At 50.9% G+C, this 27,806-nt stretch overlaps 1 protein-coding gene and 1 long non-coding RNA gene across 8 annotated transcripts in view; both read right to left on the bottom strand.

The window, feature by feature from the left end:
- The window catches only part of LOC132336711 (uncharacterized), a 36,644-nt gene extending 28,944 nt beyond the window's left edge, over positions 1–7,700 (bottom strand). The window contains exons 1-3 of one of the 5 annotated variants that reach the window (XR_009488936.1): positions 7,211–7,685; positions 6,106–6,306; positions 2,386–2,495 (exon numbers count right to left, since the gene is read on the bottom strand). This is a non-coding gene — a long non-coding RNA (uncharacterized LOC132336711). Of the gene's footprint in view, positions 1–2,385; positions 2,496–6,105; positions 6,307–7,210 lie in introns of all 5 variants that reach the window. The other 4 variants (XR_009488937.1, XR_009488932.1, XR_009488931.1 and 1 more) reach the window with 4 other exon arrangements.
- Positions 7,701–13,218: 5,518 nt separating this feature from the next.
- On the bottom strand, positions 13,219–19,106 carry OSR2 (odd-skipped related transciption factor 2). Of its 3 annotated transcripts, none has more exons than XM_059864451.1 (4): positions 18,851–19,106; positions 15,265–15,988; positions 14,513–14,612; positions 13,219–13,783 (listed from the first exon to the last, which is right to left on the bottom strand). In XM_059864451.1, the coding sequence occupies exons 2-4, from the start codon at positions 15,915–15,917 to the stop codon at positions 13,601–13,603; spliced, it is 936 nt and encodes a 311-aa protein (XP_059720434.1). In that variant the 5' UTR covers positions 15,918–15,988; positions 18,851–19,106; the 3' UTR covers positions 13,219–13,600. The 3 variants fall into 3 exon arrangements, with proteins under 3 accessions (XP_059720434.1, XP_059720450.1, XP_059720442.1); XM_059864467.1 differs by having other exon boundaries at positions 13,219–13,701; XM_059864459.1 differs by having other exon boundaries at positions 18,855–19,106.
- Positions 19,107–27,806: the final 8,700 nt, after the last annotated feature.

Raw genomic sequence — 27,806 nt, 5'->3', positions numbered from 1 at the left:
TTCTCTTTTGATGTGCTTTTGTTTTGGGGTCCACCTAACAAGAATGAAAAGGGCGAATGTTCTACATTATCGAGTATTTAAAATGCTTCTTAGCATATTATTTTGATATAATGATAGTTAAAGGTTTAATAAAAAATCATTTTGAATGAGAAGAAGTGAATTAATATGAGCCATTTGGGGCTACTAGCAATAATGTAGTGTTGATTTGTTTAATGTGAAAATCTACTGGTGTAGGTAACAAAAAGGAAGTGAATTCTCTGCTCTTTGATGTCTATTGTTTGATATAAATTTTATCCTCTATTCTTTGTGCACATTTTTATCTTTATCGGTCTGCTGAATGGCCTATGCAAATATAAGCAGCATTTTTCTGATGCAAAAAGAACATTGTAAAGCAAGATAAAATAGTGGTTTCTAGTAAAGATAAGAATAGAGTTCAAAATCTATACAGAGAACTTTCTACTGTCATATGGTGAGTATAATTATACATTATTTTTGTATTTCTATACTGCATTGATGTGACAGGAAGCTGCAAAGCAATTGGATCAGGTCCATGTTTTGCTGTTCTTGATGACAAATGCAACTGGTTCAGCCACAAAATATCATATATGTTTTGGGTGTGTGTGTCTTCAAATATACAAATGTGTTATCTACCTTCTATAAAAGTACCATAGGCAACTGAAAAAAGTTGATTTAACTATCGCAGTCTTCGGGGGGGGGGGGGCAATATTTAAATACTCTGTTACTTTTTGTGTATGAACTAACTACAAACTAACCATCCACATATTGCAAAATGAAGTTATAATAAATATTTGGGGATAAAAGAAGTGAGATGGGCATGTACAGCACAGAACGGACACCAACATTTATATTTTATAAGCATGTTTTGTTCATGTAATATTTCTGAACAATGTGATCAAGCCGCTGGCAGTATCAAAACGATGATGAATATTATGCTGGTCAATCTGTTTTAAAGATTTTCTGAATTAGTTATGAAGAATAAATTAATTCTTATCTGGGCAAAACTAGCTATCCAAATCTTGAAAGCTCCTTCAACCAAACAGCATTTCTTTATATGTGTGTTGGGGTTTCCAGGAAGGCAGTCCCTTCTGTGATAAAACAAACTGTTCTCGGTTCACCCTCGGTAATGAAACAATGAGCAGCAGAGGGTTTCTTAAAAAAAAGTTATGGCTGTGTTTTGGATAATAATTGTCATCTTTCACTTCCAGAGAATTTCTGATACCTGTTTAATTTTGAAAAAGTGCAGTTAACTATTCACTTTCATTTTCCCTTCCTGTTGTTGTGGCAATGAAAGGGTAAAGGGAAGGGATGAGGAAAGACAGGGCCTGAATCTGCAGCCAGAGCAGGTCAGCAGCCAGGGCTGGTGTCGGTGAGCCCTGCTTGGAAGCAGCAGCTGCAGGACTGGAGCTGATGCTAAAGGTGATCTGGCATGCAAGAAGGAAGAGAGATAAGAGTGCTGGATTTGCTGCTCCTTTAATTTGTACACATACACACACACACACAGACACACACACACAGAGACACACACACACGTTTCCTATTGATCGAATACAACCCTTTCTCAGACAATTGGTGTCTCTCAGGGAGGACTCAGAAGACTGTTAAGGGTCTGCCCACTCCTTGAAAAAAGGCATACAATACACAGTGTTTACCAAGAAATCCCTCCTTCTTGCTAAGTACTGTTTTCAAGAAATGTAGGTAGGAGGTAAGGGAAAAAAAACAACTACAAGCTGTCTTAATTGAAAAAAAAGAAAGGGGTTTCTCCCAAGAATTCTTTTCCCTTTGGGTTCTGTAATGTCATGCCAGATATCTTGTTCTTGCATCATCTCCAATATCCACAATCACCAGGAAGTAAAGGGGGTCAGTACCTACCTTCCTTGCAGCAAAAAGGAGGAAAATATGCCAGTCTCCTTTTATTCAAGAGAAACCCAGGCAATAGATAAAAAGACTCTAACATCTAAACCACAGATCACCTTGAGCAAAAGCTGATGCCAACATTGGTGTTCTCTGATGGGATGGCAGCTGTGAGCAGGGGGGACAGAGGCTTGGGTGGGAGGCAGAGAAGGTTGGTTCCCATCCAGGATTTCCTCCCCTTTTGTGCAGAGCGGTGTCTGCGCGCTGCCCTATTGCTGTAGCACTGCGGTCCTTGCACATGCAGCAAGTAAGAGCAGCCTTTCTCATTGGGAAATCAGCTGCTTCTGTTCTGCCAAAGGACTTGACTTGCTGCTTGTGAAAATATTATGGCTGTTCACCCAGTCACTGCTAGGTGGGTTTGAGCATTAGGCTGCTCTCCTGCCCTCCGAAGTTTCTGAGCTTTCAAAGCACTTCCCCAGACATAATGGGCACCAACATGAAAAGCATTTTTACCAAGGAACTCTTTCTTGTGGGCGAGGTTCTGACAGCTGAGTCTGGCAGGCAGGATCCTGAGCGTGGCGTTTCATGCTGTTGTTTACGAAGTAGATATTGCTCCTGATGCGCTAAATCAAAACAGCAGGTCTTAAAATGTGGTCAACAAAACATGATTTCTGAAGAGCTGGCTACTCACCTGGTACTAAATTCCTTCCTTCTGCTAACTGCAAAATTGCATTAGACACAGATAAAAATCTATTAAAGATTTTCCTTACATTAATTTTCTTAATATTAATTTTCCATGTCGGCAAGGGTTCTCATTACCGCAAATATGTTATGCAACTGCGGGGCCAGATCTGCACCGCAACTGCTATCTATTAAGGTATAGGCCACATCATGAAAATATTAGAGGATGTCTGCATTAAAAAATGGCTATCTATCTCCTGTTAAAAGCAGATTTATATTAATAGGAATTCTCAGCCTGAAGTGTGCTGTGAAAACGAGCGATCCCTAAGAAGCTTGGCACGGAGCTAATGATCGCAGGGCCCGCTCTTTGGAAAAGTGTGCGCTCATAAAGAGTTTGACGGGAGGCAGAAGCCGAGCGGAGTCGCAGGGCTCGCTCTGTCGGAAGGCAGGAATCTGTGTTTGCAAAATGGCTGCACAGGCAGCCCTGGGAGGGTGGAACTGCACCTTGGCACGAGCCAGGCGGAGAATCTCACCAGCCAGCCTTATCTGAACGGGTTCGCTCTTTTTTCCTAGAATACGGCAAAAGGTGCTGCAGCTTTAGACTTCAAAGTTTTAAAAATTATTTGTGGTTAATCCACCTCTGTTACAAGCTCTAACAAGAACTCTGCCCTTGCTGTAAAAAGCCACTAATGAGACTACCTTGACTCTAGAGCCCGGCAGACGCCCTCTTTGATGAACAATCGGCACCACCTTCCCCAGCTGCATGGTCAAATTACAATAAATGATAATTAACAAATTAAAACCTACACAGTCTTCCTGCCTGCTTGAAAGGGAAAAATTGGTTACAAATGTACTTATGTACATTTGTAAAATGTAATTAAACTAAACTAAATTTTATTGCAACATAGATGTGTGAATTTTTTTCCATAGAAAAAGAACAAATTTTATCCTTCTCAACATCTAAAGTTGAGCTTCATACACAGATGCATACTTACACACAGGCAAATTTTTTGCCCTTCCATCTCCAGTGATTTCAATCTTTTAATTTGTAATTGTCCTGACACTTTCCTGCTTCCATTTATTTTAATTGTCTCGGATTGTGACTCCTATTTGGAAACTGGAGCACTTGAACTAATTCAAAAGTACTTTCTGAAAGAAATATCCTTCTGTGCAGCATTTTGTAACACTACTGTTCTAACATTTTACAAATTGGTGTTGTCAGACCACCATAACAGTGACCACCACTTCCCTGCTCTGCCCTTCTGAAATGTTTACTTTATCCTAAACAAAATATCTAATTAAGCCTCATGATCAGCCTCATTGAATAAATAATTGTGTTGGGTTTCTAACAAGGCTATTGAAGCACAGATGGGTTAAATGAGTTGTTAAAAGCCACACAGTAGCTGCATTTTTATTGTAAGGGCTAGCTTGAAGGGTAGCTTCACTGATTTAAAATATGAACAAAGGAAAGAGAATCCATATGAAAAACAAATGAAAAAAATTCACCCTCTGTGGACAAATTTCTGCTGAAAAGGATATGCACAGTGATCAAAGCAAATTTTAAAGAATGAACGTCTGGAAAAAAAAACTTTAAAAGATGTTTTAGTTATAATAACGCAGTTATCCAAATGTCAGTGAATTTGATCAAAGCTGATCTACAGAGCTCAGGTTTAGCATTAGGTGAGTCATTTTCTTTTATTAGTGATGCTTTTTCATTCAAATGGGTAAAAAGGTGAGAGTTTGAATATGTTGAAGGTTTCATTGGCTTACAGTAGGGACAGACAAATGAGGCCCACCTAGTTTTACAATCTGGCCCACAGCTACTTTGTTTTTAATAAAATGCAGCATATTGAAAGAGCATGTCTCAACATGTCTTGACCCATCCAAACTGGATCAAGATGGAGAGTCCCATATTGAAACCAGTCCACTCCCAGGATGGGGTCTGTTGTCCTCAGGGACTGGGAAGAGTCGCTACCTAGCCATGGGGCAGACACCAGCCAGCCTTGCTCCTATCAGCCATGCACCCATCCCTCTCCTGACTGCTTTGGGAGGAATATATTTTCAGGTTTCAGTGCTGCAGGGAGTCCTGGTAGTTTATTTGACCATCTTGACCAGCTTTTATACTACCACAGACTGCCTACATTACCAGTAAGAGCAGTGTGGAAGCCAAAGTGGTGTTAAGTCATCAGGGGCAGCTTGCAAAGCCCATCCAATTTTGGGACGGGGATTTTCTCCTGCCCAGCACTCCAAGCACCTGTATGAGAACAGTCCCTGGAGCTCTCCAAGGAAAAGGAATAAGGCACTGGTGAAAACCCTAATTTCACCTCTCGTGAGCCCTGAACAGCACCCATCATTGCCTCAAGGAGCATTGCAGGGTGCCTGTTCTGCTGCCTGGCAGAAGAAACACCTCAAAACTAGGTTTTAAAACAGAGTCACCTTCCTAACCATCTGTGTTTTGCCTGGAACACTGTAAGGTGCTTGGGAGTTTGTTGGGACATTTAGACAGCAAACTGTGTGAAGACAGGACATGGGTTTCTTGAGCATCGTTGGGAGGATGTTCACTACAACAAGACCCTCATGCTCCATTAATCTCAATGCTACTAGAAAAAAACAGTATTAATAGCAGTGTTAAATCTGAGGGCTTGGAGAGCTGCTACTTTTCACAGCTTGCGACTGAAACTGTGCAAATGCACTTTACAGACCGTTCTCTCATCTGCAATTTCCTGTTGCTGAAACCCGAAGAATTTTAGTCAAACCAGGTTGCTGCCTGCAAGTGGCTGTGAGGCAAAGGCCAATTGAGCACAGAAGCTCCCATGCCATTCCCTCGCCTGAATCAGGATTTTTACAGGGGGACTTTTAGGGAAATTAATCTTTTGTGCCCCAGAGTTTAGAGAGACAACGAACTGCAGGACAAGGTGGCACCAACCTACAGTTTGGTTGCTCTGTGGTGCAAGTGTCCACCTGCACCCTCTTACATACAGTACCTTGTAGCAAAATATTCCCTCTGGGAGAGGAAAAGTGAGTTTGCATTTGTGAGGGGGTTAAAGAATACTTTAGAGAAGTTTGTGGGCAGTAGCTGAGGGGCTGAACTTCCACATCCCCTGTTTTGCCTGCAGTAACTTGTTCATTTGCCCACATCCCAGCTGGCAAACATTTTTGAAGTAGACAAACAAGTGCTTCCTCCGTAAGGGCAGACCTAGGCAAGGGCAGCAAGGTCCCCACCTATAGAACTCATTCCCATGTCATAAACCCAGCTCATTTGAATTTACTGGGTGATTTTAGGGAACTGAACCTCTTATGCACCCCAGAAAAGGACAGGACCACACGACTGCATTGCAGACTACTTTTCCATTAAAAATTTGGTGTGTCTAGAATTTGTTTTTTGTTTTAAGCAGGCAAATGAGACTCAGAAAAATGTGAGGTGCACACAGCTGAACACCTGAAAATCTGTTTTTAACCTTTTTAATGGGAGCTTGAAAATATGAATCATGACAAAGCTATGGTTGTAGCTTGGCAGGAACATTACTTGTGATAGAGTGAGCTGACACATACCTCTTAAAGCAGCATTCATTTCAAGACCCAGTTTTCATGAAATAAAATTAGAAGATAATGGGTGCAGGACAAAAGAAGCTGGTGAGGATCTGACCCAGTCACCCAGATTTGTTCAATCATATATATAACTGAAATCCCCTTGACTGCTTCCTTGTTTTCCTAGCGTTTTTCTGTTGCGGTTCCTGCCCAAGATCATTTCCTCTGTGGAGTGGGAAAAGAAGACCACAACATGGAAATGAGAGGCAGAGTCATGGGGTGCTTGTGTGCTTAAATGATTCATGCCAGCAGAACCAGCTCCTGGACTAAATCAGCCCTGGGTTTACATTGTACCCCAGCCAGGCGTCCTTTAAAGGACTCCGGAGGTCACGGCACCCTGCGGGCAGGTGCGCTGCATTTGCATTGCCCTCGCAGGCAGCCGGAGGCTGGAGCTGTCCATGAATCCCATCTGCCATCACAGCTGGGCCTCAGGGCCTTCCAGAAGGGCCCCTGAGGGTTTGCCTTCCCGCCTCCCTCCTTCCCATCCCAGCGTGCGGCAGACAGGGCAGTGCGCGGGGAGCCACAGGGCGGCTGGAAGTATTTATTAGGGCCGCCCCCAGGGCTGGCTCCAGGGACACTCGGGCAGGCAGCCTGGGACCATAGGTGGTGTCGGGCTGCTCCCCTGCAGGCGTTTTGTCCTTTCCTGGTGACACGCTGAGCGCTGCTGCCCAGCTCAGCTGCGGGAGCCGGGCAGGAGAGGGTGCCTCGGCAGCCTGGGAGCATTCACTGTGCTCGCCGACTGCAAACCCCAAGATTAAGATAATCCAGCTGTCTGCCCATGTTTATCAAGCAAAAGAATTTACAATGTTTAAATAAAGGGACTACGGTATAGCAATGAAAACACCTAAAGCATGCCACTTGTGTGGAAGACACTAAGCCTGAAGCAGCCGAGCCCGCTCCACGCAGAAACCCGGGCGTGAGCTCTGCGTTTGTGCTCAGCGTGGCACACGGAGGCCAGGCTGCTTTGAAGGCAGGCAAACTTGCATTAACACGATGGAAAGGAGTAGCTACATTCTAGCGCAGCAGTGATCCATGCAAATTGGGTCACCGGGAGATTTAGAAACTGTACCTTTCAATCCCAGCCAAGGAGATACATCAAGGCGCATTGACGTGCGGCACGGCTGACACACCTTGAGGCATCTTCTGTGCACTGAGTGCTAGTGACGCCAGAGGATGGCAGCTGGCAGTAGTAGAGATAATGCCTTATAAATAATCTCTGAGGGAAAAAAGAAATAAGGGTTTTGCTTCCTTCTACCCTTGAAAAAAGAAAAACAATCAGCCAACCTACTTCCCCAGACGAACAGATGGGTCTCCAAAATGCCCCGTCATGCAGGAGAGCCCTGACAAGCACTCGGTGAGGGAGCCGCAGGTCAAGGCACTGCCCGGGGGAGCGGGAGTCCCGCAGCACTGCCCGGGGCACGGCACCACCGGCACCGCCCTGCCAGCAGGTTTCCTTCCCCATCCCATCCCTGGTCTGCAGGCAAGGTGAAGTGATCTTGTTTTGAAGCCAGAAATCTGGGGGATTTCTGCAGAGAGGGAAAGTCAAAAGACCTGGGGATTGTAATCCTCTTCCAGCTCCAGCCCTCACCCATGTGAGGCGATGGAGCCACTCTCTGGATCCTACAAGAATTTCAGGAAAGCAAAAGTCCTGCTGCTCCCCTTCTCCTACTGAGAGAAGGCTGATTTCAAATGGAGTCTGAAGGCCTGGAGATTCACTTAGCCAATCCCAATTGTCCCAGAGCCTGCCCAGCACCCTCTTCAACCCCCTTTCACCGTCCTGATGGAGGACAGCTTGTAGGAGTGTCCCTCATGGCCCCAAATCCAAGCCAGCCCTGTGATGGCTGCAAGACCTGGCTGCTGGCGCTGGTGGTAGCCTACAGCCAGGAGAGATGCCACCTTCAGCCAGCATTGCCAGGTCTGAGAAGAGACGTCTGACCCCTGGGGCCACTGCATCTCCCAGCACAGCATGCAGGGTCTCCACTGGAGCCATGTACCCCTGCCTTCTGTCCCCTGCTGCCTGTCCCCTTGCCTGCTGTCCCCTAATGCCTGTCCCCTGCCTGCTGTCCCCCTGCCTGCTGTCCCCTGCTGTCTGTCCCCTGCCTGCCCATGGGCTGGGGACACAGCCAGTGTGCTCTCCCTGATGATGCAGCCAGGAGGGATCCCTGCTGCATACACCACTCACTTCAGGTAGAGCTTGGTATTTTCTGTATCTGTAAATTTCAGATTAAGCTTTTTTGGTCAATCTGTACTGCCAAGTTCTGCTCTAGTGCTGACAGAGGAGGAAACTTTCTCAGGGAAAGGTGACTATGCACCACTCCAGCTTGACTGTGTAGGGATGAAGGTGCAAGGCCACTCCTTTTGGGTCCCACCCAGTGCTTTTGGGTCCTGCTCCACTCATCAAACCAAGTAGTGTTTGAAAGTTGCACCTGGCAGAGGGTGTTCAGGCTTGCAAAGGGAGCTCTAAGAAGGGGAAGCAGCTTATGCTTCTATTGCCTTAATTCTGCAGAGCTAGGAAAGATGCTTACTGTTTCCGGTGCAGACATTTTTGCATCTCATTTGATAAACTAGGAGCTTCTAGTAAAAAGTTTCATATACATCTGCACCTGAATTTTTGAAAATAGAAGAAAATCAATGTTCTATACAGACAGGATGCTTTTATTTTGAATGTAAATAACTATTTTTAATCATTTCAATAAAAATAACTTTTTGTCTGGTAGCTACTCTATTTTCGTAATAACTGCACTGTTATAAGTTGGAAAATTAACTAATACAAGTTTACATAAGCAGGAAGGAAGAAATGTGCCATAAGGAGAGAAATACAAGCTATAAACACAGTAAAATTTTAACATAAAGGAATATATGCCTAAACCCTTGTGTAATACAGTTTGGTAAATCCAGTCACTCTTCTATACTTTATGTATAGAGGACTATCTGCAGTTACAGTATTAGGAGGCTCTGAGCCACCAGTGCACCTTAGCTGACTAACTGCAGACTCAGTGCTGACCTTCTGGGGCTGGAGCACTGAACCTCAAATCACTGGCTCCTCTTCATCTTCGTGAGGGCCACGTAGTTTGGGGGCTGCAACACTGCTGACAACAGTGCTTCCACCCTGAGCAGCCCAGGCTGCCACCAGCTGTGTGTGCCACCAGCCCTGGTGCTCCTGGGACTATGCTGCTGGCTTTGAGTCAGAGCCAGCATGCTTAAAGTGGTCCAAGTACATCTATGGCACCTGTTCTGATGTCTCCTGAGTGTCGTGTGGACATTACATCAATTAATGGGATCACAAGGAAGGACCAGCAGTGGGTGAGAAGTGCCCCACAAGGGACATGAGCTCTGGGTCAGGGAGGAGAGAGGAGCTCGTTTGGGCTGATGGCTGAAGGACAGAATGAGGCATCAAGTAGAAGTTGGAGTGGTTCAAAAGAGGGAACCAAAAATTCTAAGTGTGGGAAGTTGCTCTGGAAAAGATATTGACGTGTGGGATGAGACATGGGAAAGCAAAAAAGAAACAGGAGGGAAAAAGTAGGGAAAGAGATGGAGGTGAGACTAGGCAGGAGGCAGGGTGTGTTACAGGATGTCTGGGGTAAGAGAAGCAACTCCTGAAGCAAATATCCAAAAGTAGAGCAGTGAGAAGGAAGAAGGAAGAGGAAAAAGGAAAGGGAGAGAAGGCAGAGAGGAGTTGAATAGTGGTTTTTCACATGTTTTACTCTAAGGGACCCTAGACACCAGCCCCTAGACCCAGGCAGACATGGCCATGCCACATTCCTGGGCTGCTGCTGGGTGTTTGATGCTTAGATCTGGGCTAAGGTGGTACTGATATAAAGCTGGGCTTTGCCAGCAAATTTGCACTGCATCAGATACAGTTTGTGCTGGCTGGAATAGCATGACATGCCATTGCTAAGTAATATTTACCACATAGAAAAGCTTTATGCACAATTAGCTGGGCTGAGCTGCTCTGCCATCAGCTGTGGACAGTGTCTGTTTCAGCAACTGATATGCAAAGAGCTCAGTTTTCAGATGCAACTTAAAGGGCTATAATTTGTCCCTAAAAAATGTAGATTATTGTGACATTCTTATTATCTGTTGTTCTTTTCTCTCTGGTATGTAGCACAGCTAGTTCTTTTTCCTGCTACAGCACTGCAGCTGCTGCCTCTAACACAGCAAAAGATGCAGAATCAGCCCATGCCAGTACAGGCAAAAAATAAGCAGTGCCAAAAAAGAAGGGGCAATGAGAGAGAGTACAGAGAGCAGCAGGAGGCAGGTGGTTTGGGAAGCTCTGGGAAACTGCAGAAGCATGGAGCTGTGTGCTATGTTCTGTGACTGAGCAGAGAACTTCCAGAGGGAAGGAGGATACTTCACAGAGGCACAAATGGCAGTCACAGGGATATTGCTGTATTTAGTGTTTGCATTGTGAAAGTCAGGATGGAACTTTATGGCTATAAAAACCCTAGCCCTGCCCAAAAAGTAGCTTTACAGAGCTTGTTTCTGTTCCCAACAGGTCTAAAACCAACAAACCATATGTGTATTTTAACATGTTCTTTATAGCTGCCTCTGAAATTTTCCAGGGATGGATGAATTTTTAAAAAGTGAATGGGGTGTGGCAGTGCTATAGGCAAGTGAATTGATAGTAAAGAGAAACACTAGATCATTCTCTGAGATTTTAAGATGATAGCTACTGGTTTAAAGATAAAATAACAGTTCATGGACCAACAGTTAGAGATGCTCGTCACTGACCTGCTTCAGTAATTTGGGTTTTTTTCTGACTGCTGAACTTTAGAAATCCTCAGAAGAAAAATTTACAGTCTATGTCTGCTCAGGGGGAAGATTATTAAACAAGCAACCTCAAACAATTAAATAAAACCTTAGCTATATACAATCACTTTAATTTTGTCCTTTGATATTGCTCATCTGATTAAGTTCTTTCCAAACAAACTTCACACAGAACTTGGCCCATGAGGAGCGGACTGAGCCCATATGTATCCTGACAGGAGTGTTTACTCAAACAGAGTTATCCCAGCCTTGCCCTGCGTACTTGGGGACGTAAAACGGCCTGGGGACAGGAACTCAGAGAACAATAAGGAGAGAGAAACTTAGAGGAAATAACCTACTGAGAGAACAGGAATGCACTGAGAGTAGAAGAATCAGTCAGATGGGAAGACATCAGATATTGGGAAAATGCCCATGAAGAGGGAGAAAAAGATGCCCATGAAGAGAGTTTTGGAGAGAAAAGCATTTTGAAGAGGGAGAACAAGGGCCGCCAATGCGGCAGGGTGGGGCGTGAGAAAAGATATTTCTAGGGGTGCAGCACCCCAGCAAAGAAGGGGTGCAAGTTCACAGGCAGTGAAGAGGAAGAGACCAGATGGCACTGACATAAACTTTGACTAGGGAGGCTGCTCTTCAGCCAGCAGATGAGTATTTCTGGCTGCAGAAACATTCTTTCCTTCCCCATCTTCCTAGACAGGAGCAGATGGAGACATAGGCCTTGACCACATAAGAAATTTTGAGTTTGGCGCTGTCAAATCTGCTGTACCAGTGGAAGTTCACATGGCTGCTTGGTCTGGGACAGAGCAGGGCTGGCTCGTAGTCCCTGCCCCATGGTAGCCTTCTGTGGAGGCAGTGCTGGCAGTAATGCAGAGCTTTCTGCACCGATGGTCTGACTGCAGCCCAGGCACTGCTGGGTTTGACTTGCTGCTCATTAACAGTGTCCAGGCAGTGGTCCCTGCCAAAGGACCAGCCAGGATCAGGGATGGTGACAGTGTGGCCACACAAGACCTGTCAATACCTGCTGCTTTTGGGCATGCTAGGATCTGTGATCCTTCCCATGGATGGACCAGTCTGGAGTTCTGCTAGATGGAGCCCAGGAGTGAAGCTCTCTCTGCTGAACTGGGTGTAAGGGGATTGCTGTCTTGGACAGGGCTCCCTGGGCCTGGGGAAAAGATTTCTCCCTGCCATTCTAACCTGGTCCTTCATTTGGCAGAGGAGTAGGGAAGGATGGTTGCCCCCAGCCTGAGAAAGAGCAATTTTTTGGGGCCCCAAACTACTCAAGACACTGGAGAGGGTGCCAGGAGTGACAAGAGCGGTGAGATGGTAATGAGGGGATGCACATAACCAAGTTGCCCCGCAATATATCACGGAAAATGCCTCAGTGTTGGCACCACACCCTTCCAGAAGAGTCCACAGGCACCGGTGAGGGGCTTGCAAGGATGACAAGGGAGGAGAGCCCGTTATGCAGTGCCGCCATCCTGCCGCCTGCAGACCCGGTGCAGGCACTGAGCGTGCGGCCCATGGGGAGGACATGCGGGATCGCCGAAAGCCGCCCCGGCGGGGAGCGCCTGGGGCCCCCACGGTGGGGTAAGGGTCTCCCGAGAGGGGAGGAACAATCCCTCTCCGTCCAACCCCCTGGGTGTGACTTGTGCTCAGCATTGCAGATGGAGGAAGGGGACGGGGTGAGGGGATCCCTGCTCCCAGTGCCGCAGCTCTGCCACGGCCCGCGGATGAGCCCGCGGCGGAAGGCGGGCGGAATTGGCGCCTCGCTGTTTGCTTCCAGAGCTGCCGGGAAAGAATCGTCTTCTGCAGGATAAAGTCCCTGTCTAGGCGGGTGAATTGCCCGTGTCCAAAGTCTACAGGCAGGAGGCTGCCTGCTGCAATCCCTGCGAGAGGGATAACTTTTACAATATACGGCCTGATTGCAAATAAGTTACTAATAAGCCGCTTTGGCGTAAGAACGGCTCTATGCATTATTTCCTAAGATCTGTTTATTTGCAAATATTTCTTTGTTTTTCTTCTTTTAAAAAAATCGTTCGGGAAAATTAGAAAAAAAAAGTACAGAAGTTAATATTTAGACATTCATACTATTAAGTAATAGAGCTATAAACTCTCAAATAAGGCACTTTCATTTTACTTAACAATAGATAACACAACAGCGACAGTGGAACAGACCAAACAAAAGCGATCACCAAAATTGTTGTGACAGTACAATTACCCGGCTAGGAAATTTATTCAATATGCTTTGCCATTGCATTGACACAGCAGGAAAAAAAAAGCCCAAATGCTCAGAGAATAATACAAGAAGGCGGGAGGTATTTGGAAAAAAAAAAAAAGATTTATTTTGAAATAACTTTTTAAAGAGATACTTTGCCTCCATGATTTGTTATCGATGTGCATCTGACACGATACAAAACAACCACACAAAGAAAAAACCACGTTCTGTACAGAGCTCTAAAATGAGCCGCGATTATCTACAAGATGAGCTTTACGCTTGGGTATGGGTTGGAGAGGGGCCCGATCCTGCAGTCCGCACTCTCTAAACGAGTTTCGCAGACATGTGGTAGGAAAGCTTGGCCCCGAGTCTGCGTGCGTGTCTCCGTGTGTGTGCGTGCGCGTCTGTGAGTTCCTACAATACACTCCTTGAGTAAAGTGGGCAAGTTGGAGCTGCCGGAGCGGGCGCGGGTCCCTGGCTGCTCTAGAAGTCCTGCCGCGGGGTGTGAGTTAGACTGTGCCGCCGTAGATCACAGTTTCGCCTGAACACTTTGCCGCACTGCTCACAGTTGTAGGGCTTGATGTCTGTATGGGTAAGAAGGTGAGTTTTCAGGTTACTTCTTTGATTAAAGGTTCTTCCACATGTGGGGCATTTGTGTGGAGATTCCTGTTCAGATTTGAAGCAAGCAAAGGATTAATCCTTCACAAACCACCTTGTTTAACGTATTACTGCACTTTTTCTCACCGCAACGCACAACTTGAGATATCGGGGGAGGACACGAACGAGAGGAGCCCCGTACGGCCGGGCGGCCGCCCACCTCTCTCTATCCTGCCCCAAAAGCCTTATTTTATAGTTCTGGAGTAGTGATGTTCCGCGCCCCTAGGGCACACGGAAAACAGCCTCCGCACCACCCTCCCGCTCCGGGACACCCGCTGCCCGCCCGGCCGCCACGGCGGTCCCTCCGCACCGCTCCGCTCCGCTCCGCACCGCATCCCGCGGCCGGGCCGCCCCGCTGCCCCGCGCCCGCTGCCGCCGCCAGGGCAGGGCTGCAGCCCTCAACGAAAAACGCCTCGAAGCAGCAGCGTGGACAAACCCGAACCCGGGGCTCACTCCCCACCGCCAACAGCGTCCCCGCTCTCTTTAAGCCCGTCTCCCAAGGGCGCCGGTTATCCGCGAGTCTCCCGCGGCCGCGGAGGTAATCACGGGCCGCTGTTCCCCCGCGGACTCACGGGGCCGTCCAGTGCCGGACCCCCCTCGCTCCCCTCCGCATCAGAGCCCTGTTCCCCCGGTGGCCACCGCCCCTGCCCCGCGGCGGGCCAAGCCGAGCCGGGCCGGGCCGGGCCGGAACAGCGACGACTGCACACGGGTTGAGAGGCCTGGGAAGGGCGGGCTCACCTGCATGTGTAGGGTTTTGTGGACCGCCAGGGTCCTGGACTGGCAGAAGCCCTTCCCGCACTCCTGGCACTTGAAGGGTTTCTCTTTGGAATGGATGTACCTGGAAGGCAACCCGTGGGGTGAGCAGCGCTGCCGGAGGCGCGTGGGCCCCGCGACCCCAGATCCTGCTTCCCCAAACTCGACCCTTTCTCCCAGACGCCCTCACCCTCCTCTTGCTTCCTTTCCCCGTTATTATTCTGTCTATGGTTAAACTTCTTGGCCGGTTCAAAACATTTGCAATAATTCGTATCGAAGCGTGACTGCACTCTCTGGTGCCAGACCGGGAGAGCATCTGCGCGGCCGGCCGGACCCGAGCCCGCTCTTCCCCGAAGGCGGAGAGGATTCTCAGCTCTGCGGCCGCGGGAGCCTCTCAGCACGGGCCGCAGCGTGCGGAGATGGGTGGGGAATCAGCAGGGAAGCGCCCACCTGCGATCCGTCCTGTTCCCTGCACCCCCCAGGGTCATGACTCAGAAGCACAAAAGCCCCGGGATCTTCATCTCCGGCTGTGAACCCCTCTAGCTCTCCCTCAGGCGGGTGCCCTTCCCACACAAAGCGCAGGTTTCGGCTGCCCTGGTCCCTCCGTGGCCTCTGAATCTGAGCCGGGGGCTTTTCCTGTTTCCGTGGCTCCTGGAGCCGCTGAATCTCAGCCCCCTCGAGCGGCTCACCCCACCCCAGCTGCCTACTGCCCGACCCCGGTCGTGGTGGTCCCTCACCGGTGGTCCCGCAGGTGGTCCTGCCTCCGGAAAGCTTTGTGGCAGATGTCGCAGGTGTAAGGCCGCTCGTCCGTATGGGTCCGCTCGTGGATGAGGAGGTTATAGGACTTGGTGAAGTGCCTGCCGCAGAACTTGCAAATGAACTCCTTTTTCGTCTTGGAGGGCAGGCGGCCGCGGGAAGGCTTCCTGTCCGGGGACAGCTTGCTGATGCCCGACAGGGGCGAGGCCAGTCCGGGACTCAGCTTGGCGAGCTCCCCCACCTTGGGGGGGTCCTCCTGCGTGGCGGCCACGGCCAGGTTGGCAAAGTCAAAGCGGGGCCTGTCCTTGTGCAGTGCAGGGAGGACGTGGGCGATGGCCCCTTGCTTGGGGTGGAAGAGGTGCGTGGCAAAGGGGAGCGCAGGGAAAGGGAAGCGGGAGTCCACCAAGCCCTGCGCCGCCATCTCCGTGATGGTAGAGCGGGTGATTTCATGCACATTGGGGTAACCCAATGTCCAGTGGTTCATGTGCATGGTTTGCACGGCGCTGAGTCCGTACAGACCTTGCAGCTGGTCCACAGCTGCGGGGAAGGTGTTCACAGCCTGGAGGAAGGAGTAGTTAGTGAGTTGCAGGGACGGGTGCAGCGGGATGGGGGCTGGCAGAGCCTTGCTTCCCATCTTCCCGAGGTGGGTGCGAGCCGGCAGAGCAGCTGGTGCCTCTGTTGGGCTTCCGAGACCGGGAGAAAATCCTAGGAAGAAAGAGGGAGAAAGGAGGAGAAAGAGACTTTTACTGAGAGCAGCGTGGTGCTCCTTAGCCGAGGCGAGCGCAGCAGCGGAGCCAGGGAGGGCCAGGCACGGCTCCGGGGCGCTGCCTTTCCGCGGCCCCAGTACCCCGCCGCAGCACAGGCGCCCGTCCTCCGACCGACACCGACCCACGGCACGATCGCTTCCACCGGAGAAGCTAAAGCGTAGGAAATAAATAAATAAAAATAGCGTTCCCGAAACAACCAGCCCAAATTAAAACAAAAAAAGGAGAAAACCCAGCAGCGACCCAACCGAAGGCGCCTCAAATTCAAATTAACGAATCGTGTAAAAATACAGACAGAACGGAGACGCGGCCGGGGACGAAGCCTCTCCGCTTTCCGTCGCCCAGCCACCTTCCCCCGCAGCGCCCACCACGGGGACCCCGGAGCCGCCTCCCTCCTGCCCCCCGCGCCGACCTGACCCCCGGCGTCGCTCCCACCCTCCGCCCAGCCTCCTGAGGGAGCAGAGGCCCCGACCCCGACCCCTCCTGGCTGGGGCCTCCCCGGGATAGAGCAGGGTGTTCACGGAGAGCCGAGTCAGGCCCGGGGGGCGGAGCGGGGGGGGGAATAAACCCCGCGTTCGTCCTAGCTCCGTTGCTTATTTTTCTTCCTTCAACAACAACTCATTTATCAAGATAACCGCAGGAGAGAAAAGGAACCCCTACCCCGCACGCACACCTCTTACCCAGCCCCCCGCGCAGCAGCCATCCCAGCGGCGGCGAGAAGAGCGGCCGGCCCGGAGGCCACCCCGGTCCGCCGAGAACCGCCCGGCACTGCGCTGCCCCGCAGTCCGCTCGCTCCGCGCTGCGGGGCCGAGAAGGGCGACCGCAGCCCCAGCGGGACGGAGCCGTGCGGCCTAGCCCCCCGCACCCCCTCGGGAGTCCCTCGGCCGGGAGCTTCGCCGGAGCGGCGAGGCTGTGAGCTAATGAGAGGTGTGTGACTGTCAGAGGGTTTCACTCAGCCCATTCAACCGAAACCGCCGGGCCCGCTGCTCCCGTCGCAAGGGGGTCCCCTCGGCCGACCCGGGGCTGCGCTCCCCCCCCCCCACCGCGGGCAGGGGGACATCGGCGCGGGGGGCAAGCCCCTGCCGTTTCCCTTTTTTTTGCTTTCGTTGAGGGTTCACTTCCAGCAGCCAAGAGACTGCCGCGACCGTAGAAAGCGGCCAAAGCGAACGCCGGGGTCTCTCCGGGCCTGTAAACAAGAGGTAGGGCCGAGGGTGACCCAGCACCTCAAGGGATTTGCGTGGAGGGTCTGGTAACGCGCAGTTTCCAAAATAAACAAGAGAACCTCCCCCCACAAAAATCCTAAACCCACCCCCTCCAAACAACAACAAAAATTAAGGAAACTCTCCGAGGGCAGAGCCGGCGCTCCGTGAGCGGTGTCCCTGCCTCCCGGGCCGCTGCCGCCCGGCTCCTGCCGTTCCGCTGGCACCGCGCGCACTCCGGCTGCAAAGATACTTTTCGATTTTTTTCCTAAAATACCCTTCCCTCCACTTTTGTGGCACAGCACAATTGGCCGACTGGGGAAAAAAATATGTGGCAAGGAGGTCGGGTGTGAAGTGCAGCGCTGCCTACTCCTGTTTTCGTTTGCCTCGAGTCGTGGCTCTCGGGAGCTTCCTCCGCTGCTGCCCAGTTTTTCTCGTTTGTGATGGTATCGACACCGGGTACAGTTATCGATACTATTATATATGGCGATCTTTTCGTTTTATTGTGGGGGGGTGGTTGTACATAGAGACTTATTTTTAAAGATGTCGTAGTGTGAGTTCCTATTCGCTTTCCGCGAGGAACCGAAACAGAAGCAATTAAATCGCTTTTCGTTGGCTGTTCCGGCGGCTCCTGCCTCCTTCCCGGTTGTTTGAGGCTGGGTTTCGGAGCCACCGGCTGGGAGCTGTGACCGAGGCCAGGAGCAGTGTTTCTGTAGGGCAGAGCTCCCTCTGTTACAGCCCCGTTTGGTGGCTGTGTATGGGGGTGTCATTGTACCACGCTCGTTTTGGTGTCAAAGAACCAGCTCTGAGAAAACTATTCTGAACACGAAACCCTCAGTTTAAGGTAGGAACTTCGAAAACCACACTTCTGTCTGAATGGCGGTACATATGCTACTATTTGTATTTGGAAGTTACTTTCGTAAAAGGTATCAAAAAAGAATAGAAAACGCCTTGGAACATGATTTTAAGGCCATTTATATTAAGGTGTGTTGGGGCGGAGGGGTTGAAAGTCAACCAAAAACGGATGTTACTTAAACCTTGGCACTTCCTTTTCCCTTTTTCATTCGGAGAGCTTAATTAAATTAAGCCCGGTGCCAGGACAGCCCTCTCTACCTGCTTGCCGCCGACCTGCTGGTCAGGCCCGCGCTCCCCGTTCTCCCACGGTGGGACAGGGACCGTGCCCCGAAGGCGCTGCCGTCCTACCCAGGGAGCGGGTGGGCACCGGGTCGCCTCCGCTCCCCGACAGCCTCGCCCGAAGCCGCGGCCGCCGCTGCCCGCGCAGCCAGGTGTTGCCCCCGGCCGAGGTTTCTCCAGTGCGACCCGCGGCTTAGCTCGCAGTCCATGCACGGACCGGCTGCTCCCTGCCAGGAGTTTCGCGTGAAGGACATCGAGAGCGCATCCCGGGAGGCTGCCGTGCCCTGCCTCGCACCAAAGCGCCCGCGGGGTGCAGGAGGGGACACCCGCACCCCAAGCCGCCGGGGAGCTGCGAACTGAAAGTAAACCCGGCGGCCCTGCGCTCCCGGCTGAGCGCACGCTCCGCTCCCGGGCCGGCCGCCCCGCTCCCGCCGACGGCAGCGGGCAGGGCGGGCCCCGGAGCCACTCACCTACCGCAGCCTGCTGCTTCTCCGGGGGCAAAGCTGAAGCGGCGGCCGCGGCACTTTCACGGAGACATTAGATCCACAGCGGGGGCGCTCAGCGGGGCCGGGGCCCGGCGGCGACCGGCATGTTGCGGAGGGCTGGGCGGCGGCTGGGAGCTCTGGCCGCGGCGGTCCCGGGGCCCCGGCATAGACCGCCGCCTCCCGCCCGCAGCCTCCCGCCTTCGACCCCGGCGAGGCTCGGCGCGAGTCTGAGCCGCCCCCTGCCCGGTCCATCACATTTCAGCGGTGACTGGCGTGGAGCGCTGTCCCCGCCCGCCCGCTGCCGCCGCCGGCCCACCCCGCGGCGCGCACAGCCCCGCGCTCGGGGCCGCGCCGCTCCGCCCCGACGGGACGGGACAGGACCGCCCCCGGCCGCGGCCCCGGCCCGCCCCGCCGCGCCGGCCCCACTGTTTACTTGTGTTTGGGTAGCAACTGGGCTTTAAAGTGGCAGGACGCCCCCAGCTCCCCCCGCGTCACCTAAGGTAACTTTCCCCTCCGAGAACAGCTCGACGCCCCCCGTCCCACTGCCAGCCGCGGGTATTTGCGCGCTCCTTGCGTCTCGCTGCCCATTTCAGCTGCCCGTCGTGCCCCAGATGGAGTGACATAGGCGGCCCGACTGGCTTAAATATCTAAAATAACGCTCCCAAACCTAGAGCATGGGGTTTCGTGTGTGCCTGTGTCTCCAAGAGTAGGTGCAGATAGTTCTCAAGTCCCAAATGGGCTCGTGGCCCATGTCGGGTCGCCCTATGGACCGTCAGCGTTTCGGCGCTGCCCTTTCACTGCGACTGAGCTGCCTAAGGGCAGATTCGGGAAGAGAAGCTCTGCGGAGGCATCCCCACGCTCAGTGACTAAGCACACAATCCCTACCTGGAACAGACACATAGTTTCGAAAGCAGTTTCGATTTATTGCCGGGGAATTTACTGCTAAATGGGGCCACCCTAACCCTCTTCAAATCACTCGATTAGGGAGCTCTATTCACGTTCGTCGATAGTTGCAATGCGGATGGTTGCATATGTCGGCTTTGGGTTACATTTTTATCTGTAATATTATCTTGTTAAGTGCGTTATTTCAATCACATGTATGGGGAATTAATAGTATAATCTGGACTGGAAATTGGAACTAGAATTGGAAAAGGACAAAAAGATGTTGGGGAAAATGGCACTTAAAGGACAGCTTTGAAAAATGTTCAAAGATAAGGATAAGGTCTATGCAGGTTAATTCAAGCCCGAGGTAGAGAAGAGGACATAAATTACGACTGCATGGAGATTTTTTCTCCTTTTAGTGTCCACTAAGAAAAAACTAATCAAAGAGGGGAATAAGAGTCGGCAGAGGAAGTTTTGGCCGTGTCCCCTCACAGGGCAGTGCAGCCGAGGATGGCGCACGTTGCAGCCCGCGGCTGCCGCCGGGGCTATTTTTCGTTTCTTTTCATAAATGTCTGCTTCGAAAATGCTCTGTTTTAAATTCAGACAGCCTAAATAAATAGCATCTCTTCTCCCGGCCAGTGAGGATGCGGAAGTTCACAATTCGCGGAGAAGGAGTGATTTCCTCGGTCCGGGTATGAGGTGGGTGCGGGCCGCCTCGGTGAGCCTGCACAGGGCAAGGGCTCGTCGGCAGCGGCCGGGCTGCGGGACTCCGGCAGGACGCGGGGGCAGGACCCGCATGCTCTTGTTTTGCTTACTCGAAAGAGAGCGCTTGCTTCAAGAACGAAGTTAAAAGGGGCCTTTAGAGTCGCAATTTCTTCCCCGTACTGCTGGCTTCTGGATACCAAGAGCAACACCCCCGGACTCAAGGATCAAAGGGAAATTGTTTCGGGAGAACCATAATTTCTTGCCCTTTACAGCAAGTAGAAATAAGACGCACTTGTGGAGAAGAAAAAAAAAAAAAGTATATATTTAACAACCAACTCAAAATCAAAACCAGAATCTAAAAAATTCCCCAAACAACAACGACCTTCTCAAATCACAAGCCGACCAGGCAAAGAAAAAGCCACAAAACAGAGGGAACTCGGGAGGGAGACGGTGCGGTGCGACGTCACTGACCGGGCTGTTTGCTCCCCTGTCGCTCGAGGTACCTTTTTGGCTACGGCGCGCTCTCCCACCACCGGCAGTGCGGCGGTCGCCGCGCACGTCTGGGCTGGCCGGGAGCACCCGGTGACCCCGGTGCGACTCCGCCCGGCCCGGCCGGCAGGTGCGCGGCAAGAGCCGGCCGCGCGGCTCACTGGTAATGCCGCGTCAGCTCCGCACCAGGCGGAGCCCGGGCTCGCTCGGACGCCGCGGGGCTTCACGGCAGTAGCACCCGTCGAGCGGCGGTGACACTAGCCGGGGCACGGGCCGCCGGGTCTCGAAGAAGCCCAGCACTCCCATGTCACCTTTCCGCGTCCACCTGAGGAGAGCGCCTCCAGCACCCAAGGCACTTTCCCCCTCGGAGGGGCGGCCGCCCGGTTGCGCCGGGCCGGGCGCGGGCACGGCGGGGCGGTGGGAGACAGCGCCCGGGACCGCGCTGTGCCCGCCGGCGGCGGCGGCCCGTGGTGCTGCAGCGCCGCCTGGAGGTCGGCGCGGCGCCCTGCGTGCTCCGCCCGCCCCGGCACGGGCCCCGGCCCCGCCGTGGGTGTCCCGGCACGGGCCCCAGCACATTGGGATGGGGGTCCCGGCGGACCCAGAGCGGGGCTCTCCTCGCACCGCCCGAGAGGGCGGCCGCAGGGCCCCGAGGAGCGCGGAGGCAGCACCGCTATCCGCGGGCGTTCGAGCTCTCACCTCGCACCTCCTTTTCCCATCCGCGCGCCCCGCCGGTGCAGACATCGCCGCGGTTATCTCAGCCTCCCCCCGCTCTCTCTTCCCACACCCCCCCAAAAAAAATTCATCCGGAGCTCTGGATTCCGTCCAGAGGAGCAAGGAGATAGGCAGTGTTTGTTCTTGCTGCGAGGAAGAGATTAGAGCAGTTCCTCCGCGGTCGTGAAGCTTGGGGCAAACCTTGACCATTCGCCCCTTTCTGAGCACAGTAATTCGCCCGGGAGAGGGTAGCCAGGTCCCGCAGCGGCGCTTGTCGGGCCCTCCCGCGGGGCACCGTGCGCGACCGCGGTGGGGGATGCCTGCACGGTGCGCTATCGGCAGTGGGGGGCCGCGGTCGCCGGGAACTCATTCCCGCGAAAGTGAATGGGGCAGAGTCTTCAGAGGGGGTCAGGTGTGCGCCAGCAGCCGGGGCCGGAGGGAAAGGAGTCAGGGGATATTCGGGACGGCTCCGGCCCATGACAGGGGCTACGCCAAGGGAAGGGGCCGAGAGCACAGTCCCGGTGCAGGGCACGGCTGCACCCTGCTTTGGAAGAGACCCGAGGGCCCCCGACGGCTTCTGGCTCAGGGAGCGCTGCCGGGGTGCGCAGAGCAGAGCGGTGGCTGGGCAGGGACGGCAACCGCGGACCGAGCCCTCCCCTGGGCTAACGCCGGCCGGCAGACAGGCCGATGCGGCGAACAACTCAGCTACACACCGAGGACATTTTTTTTTTTTTTTTAAAGGAAAAACAGTGACCGCCCGTCTATCTGGCATTGGATTCCGCTGGTGTTTCTTGGTGACTAAATCATCACCAGCTTCGCTCCGATTTATTGGGTGGGATATTCTGTTTTGTTTCTAATGAACTACTCAGGAAATGCCAAGATTTGACAAACAGGCGTAGGCGGCCGGGGACGCGGCTCTTGGCAGGCTCCGGGGGACACCGCCGCTGCAACTCCCGCTCAGCGTCCCCTCTTTCCCTACACGGACTCATATCCCCGTAGAATATCGCCACGACTCATTACCATGGAAGAGAAAGTAATTAAGCACGCAACGACCTCAGAGGGCTGGATACCTCCCGCGTCTCCCCCGGACGCACAAGCCCGGCCACCCCCTCGCCCTCGGCCCCTGCCCGGGGTCCCGGCCGCGCGGCTGCCCCTGCGCAGCAGGGAGCGGGCCCAGCAGCCTCACTGCGGCACCGGGCACCGCGGCTGTCCACCCCGATGTGCATCACCACCGAGGCCACCCCAGGAGGGTGCCTCCTCCTCGTCTTCCCCTCTCTGGGGAGCACAGACCCCCGGGGGGCTTTTGTTCTCCGGCCACTGCCGAGCCCCGGCTCCCCGTTCCCGAAGCTCCTGGCTCCACGTCGGACACCGCGGGGCTCACGGCGTCGCGCCCCGAGAGAAGCGTCAAACCGCCTTTGACCGAGTCCGTCCTTGCCGTGTGCGCAGCGGTGAGGGCCGCTCATCCCGCGGAACTTGCGCGCTGTGCCGCAGCCATTGCCTCCGCGCAATAGCGCGGTGCGGATGGGGAGCCGGATGGTGCGGAGGCGGCCGCCGGCGCCGCGGGGACCGAGGAGAGGACGCCGCCAGCTACGGTGCTGCCGCCTTGCCCCGACGGCGGGCCCCGAGCCCTCGATAAAAGGACTTTTCTAGCCTAAAATGTTCCTTCCCCCGCCATCTGCAATGAGAGGTTTTTGTGGTGCCTGAAGTGAGTAGATGTCAAGACATAAAGAAATACAACATGCCGTACCTTGCTACAGTTTGGTTTAAGCAACCTTTTGGCTGAAGTCTTTCCTGCCGTCAGCACAGAAACACTGAGCAGGGCTGTGCTGTGGACCCATTGCACACGAGTGGGCCCCTTTCCCATCGCTCCATACCTCACCGCCGACCCCCCCAGCTGAGCCTCGGGACTGCAGAGGGTCCCTAGGCTGACAGGCTCTGCTTACTCTCTGGTGGTGGCATTTTACCTCTCTTGGCAGACGTGTCAAAGGACACCTGCAGGTGAAGGTCGGCAGGGCTTCAGGGCTGCCTGCCGGCTGAACGGCCATGGGTTTGTAGACTACGCTGCTGAGTTAAAGGGCGGGTTCAGGCTCCCGTGAAGTTCTGCAGCTGCCTCAAGCCGAAAGGATCATGAAGTTTGCAATCTCTGAGCCAGCTGCTAGGGGGGAAAATCTAAAAGAATTATTGTATAAAAGCCATAAATTGGTTTAAGAAATGCAGTTGTACATTTGGTCGCATGCCTCGTAACTTACCTACGACATGAAAACTCCAAGGCAGCAGAGAACAGACCCATACATCTTCTCCTGTGGCATATATTAAGTAACTCCATTTCCTTTTAAGAACTTGCAATATCCCAGTGAATAACTTGGTTTCACAAATAAAATTAATATTATAGGGTGTAAGTCAACAAACAATAGAAGAGCTCAGAGTTTTTTCCAGTTGTAAACATGCAGTATCCATCTGGTCATTAGATACATCTGTGGGTTAAACACTGATTTGTTTATGCAAGCCTGATGCTCATGATACTCTTAAACTGGGACTATTCTGTCGAATGCCTGTATACTATAATCCTCTTTTACCTACCCTCCATATGCGGGTTTCCTGTTTTCAGCATGCATTCTCAATGTGTATACTGTGGTGAAGGATATGTTATAAACCAGGATACTACAGAGCATTTCAGATATTTTCAGAGCATTACAAGCGTGGTGCAAGCATATGCAAATCATCACTTACAGATGTGCACAATGTCTGTAGTAATCTCTGTGTTTTTTTCAGTTGTTTGTGGCATCTAACTCAAAGAAAAGGACAATAATGGACATTACAAAAAAACTAACAGCTATTCCCAGGCAGATTCACTTCTACAATGTCCAGACAAACCTTACTGATGAAAACCTGCAGTTCACAGTAAAATCAGGGGTTTTGAATGTTAAGTTATTGATAATTGCTGAAATACAAGGAAATCAAGGGAAAGCTTACCAGGGTAAGGCATTAGAAAGCACTAAAAGACATTGCCAAGGCTGAACATAACTCTGTATCTCTACTCAGTATGATCCAAAAAGTATTTAAGGGCATGCTTAAGATCATTGCTACCTGGGGCAGTATCTAAGCAGGTGCTTCAAGGTCTTTATATGCCAGTCATCTGCTGAATGTGTGGTTTACTGCTGGTTTTAAATATTTACTTAATCAGGGATATTATTTTCAGACTGCCTCATAAAAATAAACAAATGAACAAAAGTTTATTAAAAAACCCAAGAGCAGTTACTGTTCTAGACAAGAATTTTCATCGTGCCTGCTTTCATGTCCTTTTCCATGAGTTAAGTTGTTGGCAATAATATCTGTATGACTACCTTCTTTTTGCCTTAAGTGCTGGTGTTCTCAGCTTCTGCTGCTACCTCACAACACCACTGTGTGCATCCTGTTGGGTGAAAGGACAGTGGCACCAACACAGAGTCTGTGGATGCAATGCTGACTGACAGACACGCTGTAGAGATTTTGCAGTGGAGAGGAGTTCCACTGCATTTAGCTTATGGCTAGGGAAAAAGAGTCCTATCTAGCTTATGGCTAGGGAAAAAGAGTCCCTTTTCTCCATGAATTCTCCATAGCCACTGTGGGGAAAGCTCAGGGCAAGATCACTCTGGAGGAGAGTCAAAGAAACAGCTGGGAAAAAGAGCAGATCAGTTCAAGAATAGAACTGAAATGGGCATGGGCCAGTCAGGAGACTTTCTGGTAAAGAACACTCTTCTATCTCATTTTCCTTCCCTTCCTGTGAGGCTGAGCCAGTGTGTCATGGCAGACAGTCTCTGGTGTCTGGGTATCATGAGTCAGCAACAAACTGAAACCATGTGAAACCTGGACAAACCAGAGTGAAGACCCAGCAGTGGATTTGCACCTTCTTTTCTCACGAACTTTTGTTTTCTGCTCCCACAATGGTCCAGGTCTCTGCTCAGAGGACTGGCATTTTGCTTGCTCCTCTTAGTTCCCTTTCACAGACCCCACAGGAGTATTTGAAGGACTTGGAGGGGATGGTGAAGGGTAGGATGAAGCTTGCAAATGGCCTTTTTCCCTGTTTAGTCTAGAGTAGATGGCATGGTCTGTCTCATAATCAGTATCAATGACTATTGCAGGATTTATGTTTGCATTAACTTTCATTTATTTGGCTTGCTCACCCATGCTAGGCTGGTGAAAATTATTAGTTGTTATACTATTCTTTCAAATTCCCCCTTGGGGATTGTATCCAAGAAAAACATAAATCCCATTCATTTCAGCACCAAAACTCATTTTAGCATCAGAGGAGTGCTGACAGCCAAGGACATGACATTGAAGTAGAAACAGAACTGAGTCAAGGCCTCTTATTTTCAGCTCCAGAGAAGAGGGAAAAGAGATACTGTCAGCCACACTGCAACCAGGAGCTTTTGAATCTCACTGTTGCCATGAGTCTGAGTGTTTCTGAACTGCTGGGTGACCCTGCCTGTGAAGGCCCAGCACCCACCTCTTTTGGGAGGCTGTGGGTATGTGGAAGGGAGCAGAAGAGATCCTGGGGCAAGGAATGCTTTGGAATAACAGCCTTCCTGGCTGTGATGGGAGCAAGGATCTATGGCATCTGCAAGACTAAGGGCTTTCAGAGAATGCCTATGGAGAAATGTTGGGAAATCTCCATCATTAGCAGAAACGCTCAGGACAGAGAAATGAAAGCTGAATATAGAAACTGAAAAAATATTTTTTGAATCCAGGAATAGTCCAAGGAAAAGACTCATGAAGCCATCTGAAAGGATTTTTCAACAAAATGTATATTGTGCTTGAATTCTTAAAATCTTAAATCTGAAAATATAGAAGCCTGAGTGACTTACCAGAGGACTTTGACCAATGTAGTGGGTTAAAATTTTCTATTGGGAAGAAGGATAAAGTAAGTATAACAGTGTGTTTATTTCAGTGGGACCTGGCATGAAAGTCAGTCAGTGGCCACAGCATCACGGCTGATATTCCTGAGATCTAAAAAAGGGACCACCAATATAGGTCATTAGCTAAGGTTAAGCAGGGTTAACCCTGACCTTTCTCTGGTCTCCAAACAGGCATCTCTTAAGCAAATAAAACCCACAGTTATTAAAGAACTCTTAAACAACTACAATAACAAAACAGAGTGAAGTGGAGTCAAAACTGTAGATCTGTTTTATTCAAAGCATAATATTTATATATGACAGATACTGTAAGGCAGCAAACTAGTTTTAAGGACCATCTCTCTACCTAGATAGGGGAGGCATACTTTGAAAGAATTCTGTCTTTTGAATGACAGTGAGACATGAATTTAAGTCTTCCAAAAAAGAGTATTTTAATTCCTAGAGCTTGGAAATTCCTAACTGCTTAATAAAGAACAATATTGAAAATACTGGATGCTCTGTTAGAATTAAGGTGGAGCCTGAGATGCTAAAAGGCTGTTCAAAGGATCACTTAAGTCTCATCTAGTTCAGCACTAGTCTCATATTATCTTTCCCACCCTCAATGGTTTCAAAATCTATAAAACCAGACTTGAGCTGATGTTTACTTTTACAGCTAATGGTTCCTCAAATCAAAAAGAACTTCTAAGGAGTAGATAAAAGCAGCTGCAAAAGTGATCTAGAAATAAACATCCAGAAGAAAGCATAACTGCAATCAAGGTTCCAGCTGTTCTCGTCTCAATTTTTATCAGTATTCTTTTTAATCAGGCACATTTTGAAGTCAAAGGCTTATTTCCAACAGCTTTTGTCCATATATATAAATATATATGTATATATATATCCATATATATATATGTATGTAAGCTCCTTGAAATATTACAGAAGTTCTGTTTCACATCAAAATACTGTAGATTGTCACTGAAACTATTAATTTTCTTTTCCTCATCCCCCATATTCTCTCTGGGCCCCTCTTTTGCATCTGGCATGTGTACTGATACTCAAGATGACAAATACTGATAACTGTGAAGCTGCAATGCTGCATACCTCCATAAGGCAAAGCTTAGCCAAAGTTAGTCATTGATTTATGTCCCACACTCTGTTCAACAGCATAAGGGTTTCTTTTCTAATTCCATACCTTTAATCCTTGCCACCTCCAACCTAGTATGTGTCAAATTTCCACCTTATTGTTGCAGCTGTGGTTTCTTAAAGTGAAAGTATGCTTCTTG

The sequence above is a fragment of the Haemorhous mexicanus genome, chromosome 1 (assembly GCF_027477595.1).
Source record: "Haemorhous mexicanus isolate bHaeMex1 chromosome 1, bHaeMex1.pri, whole genome shotgun sequence".
NCBI lineage: Eukaryota > Metazoa > Chordata > Aves > Passeriformes > Fringillidae > Haemorhous > Haemorhous mexicanus.
Note: the sequence above shows the minus strand (reverse complement) of the source record. Positions and strands in the feature narration are given on the sequence as shown.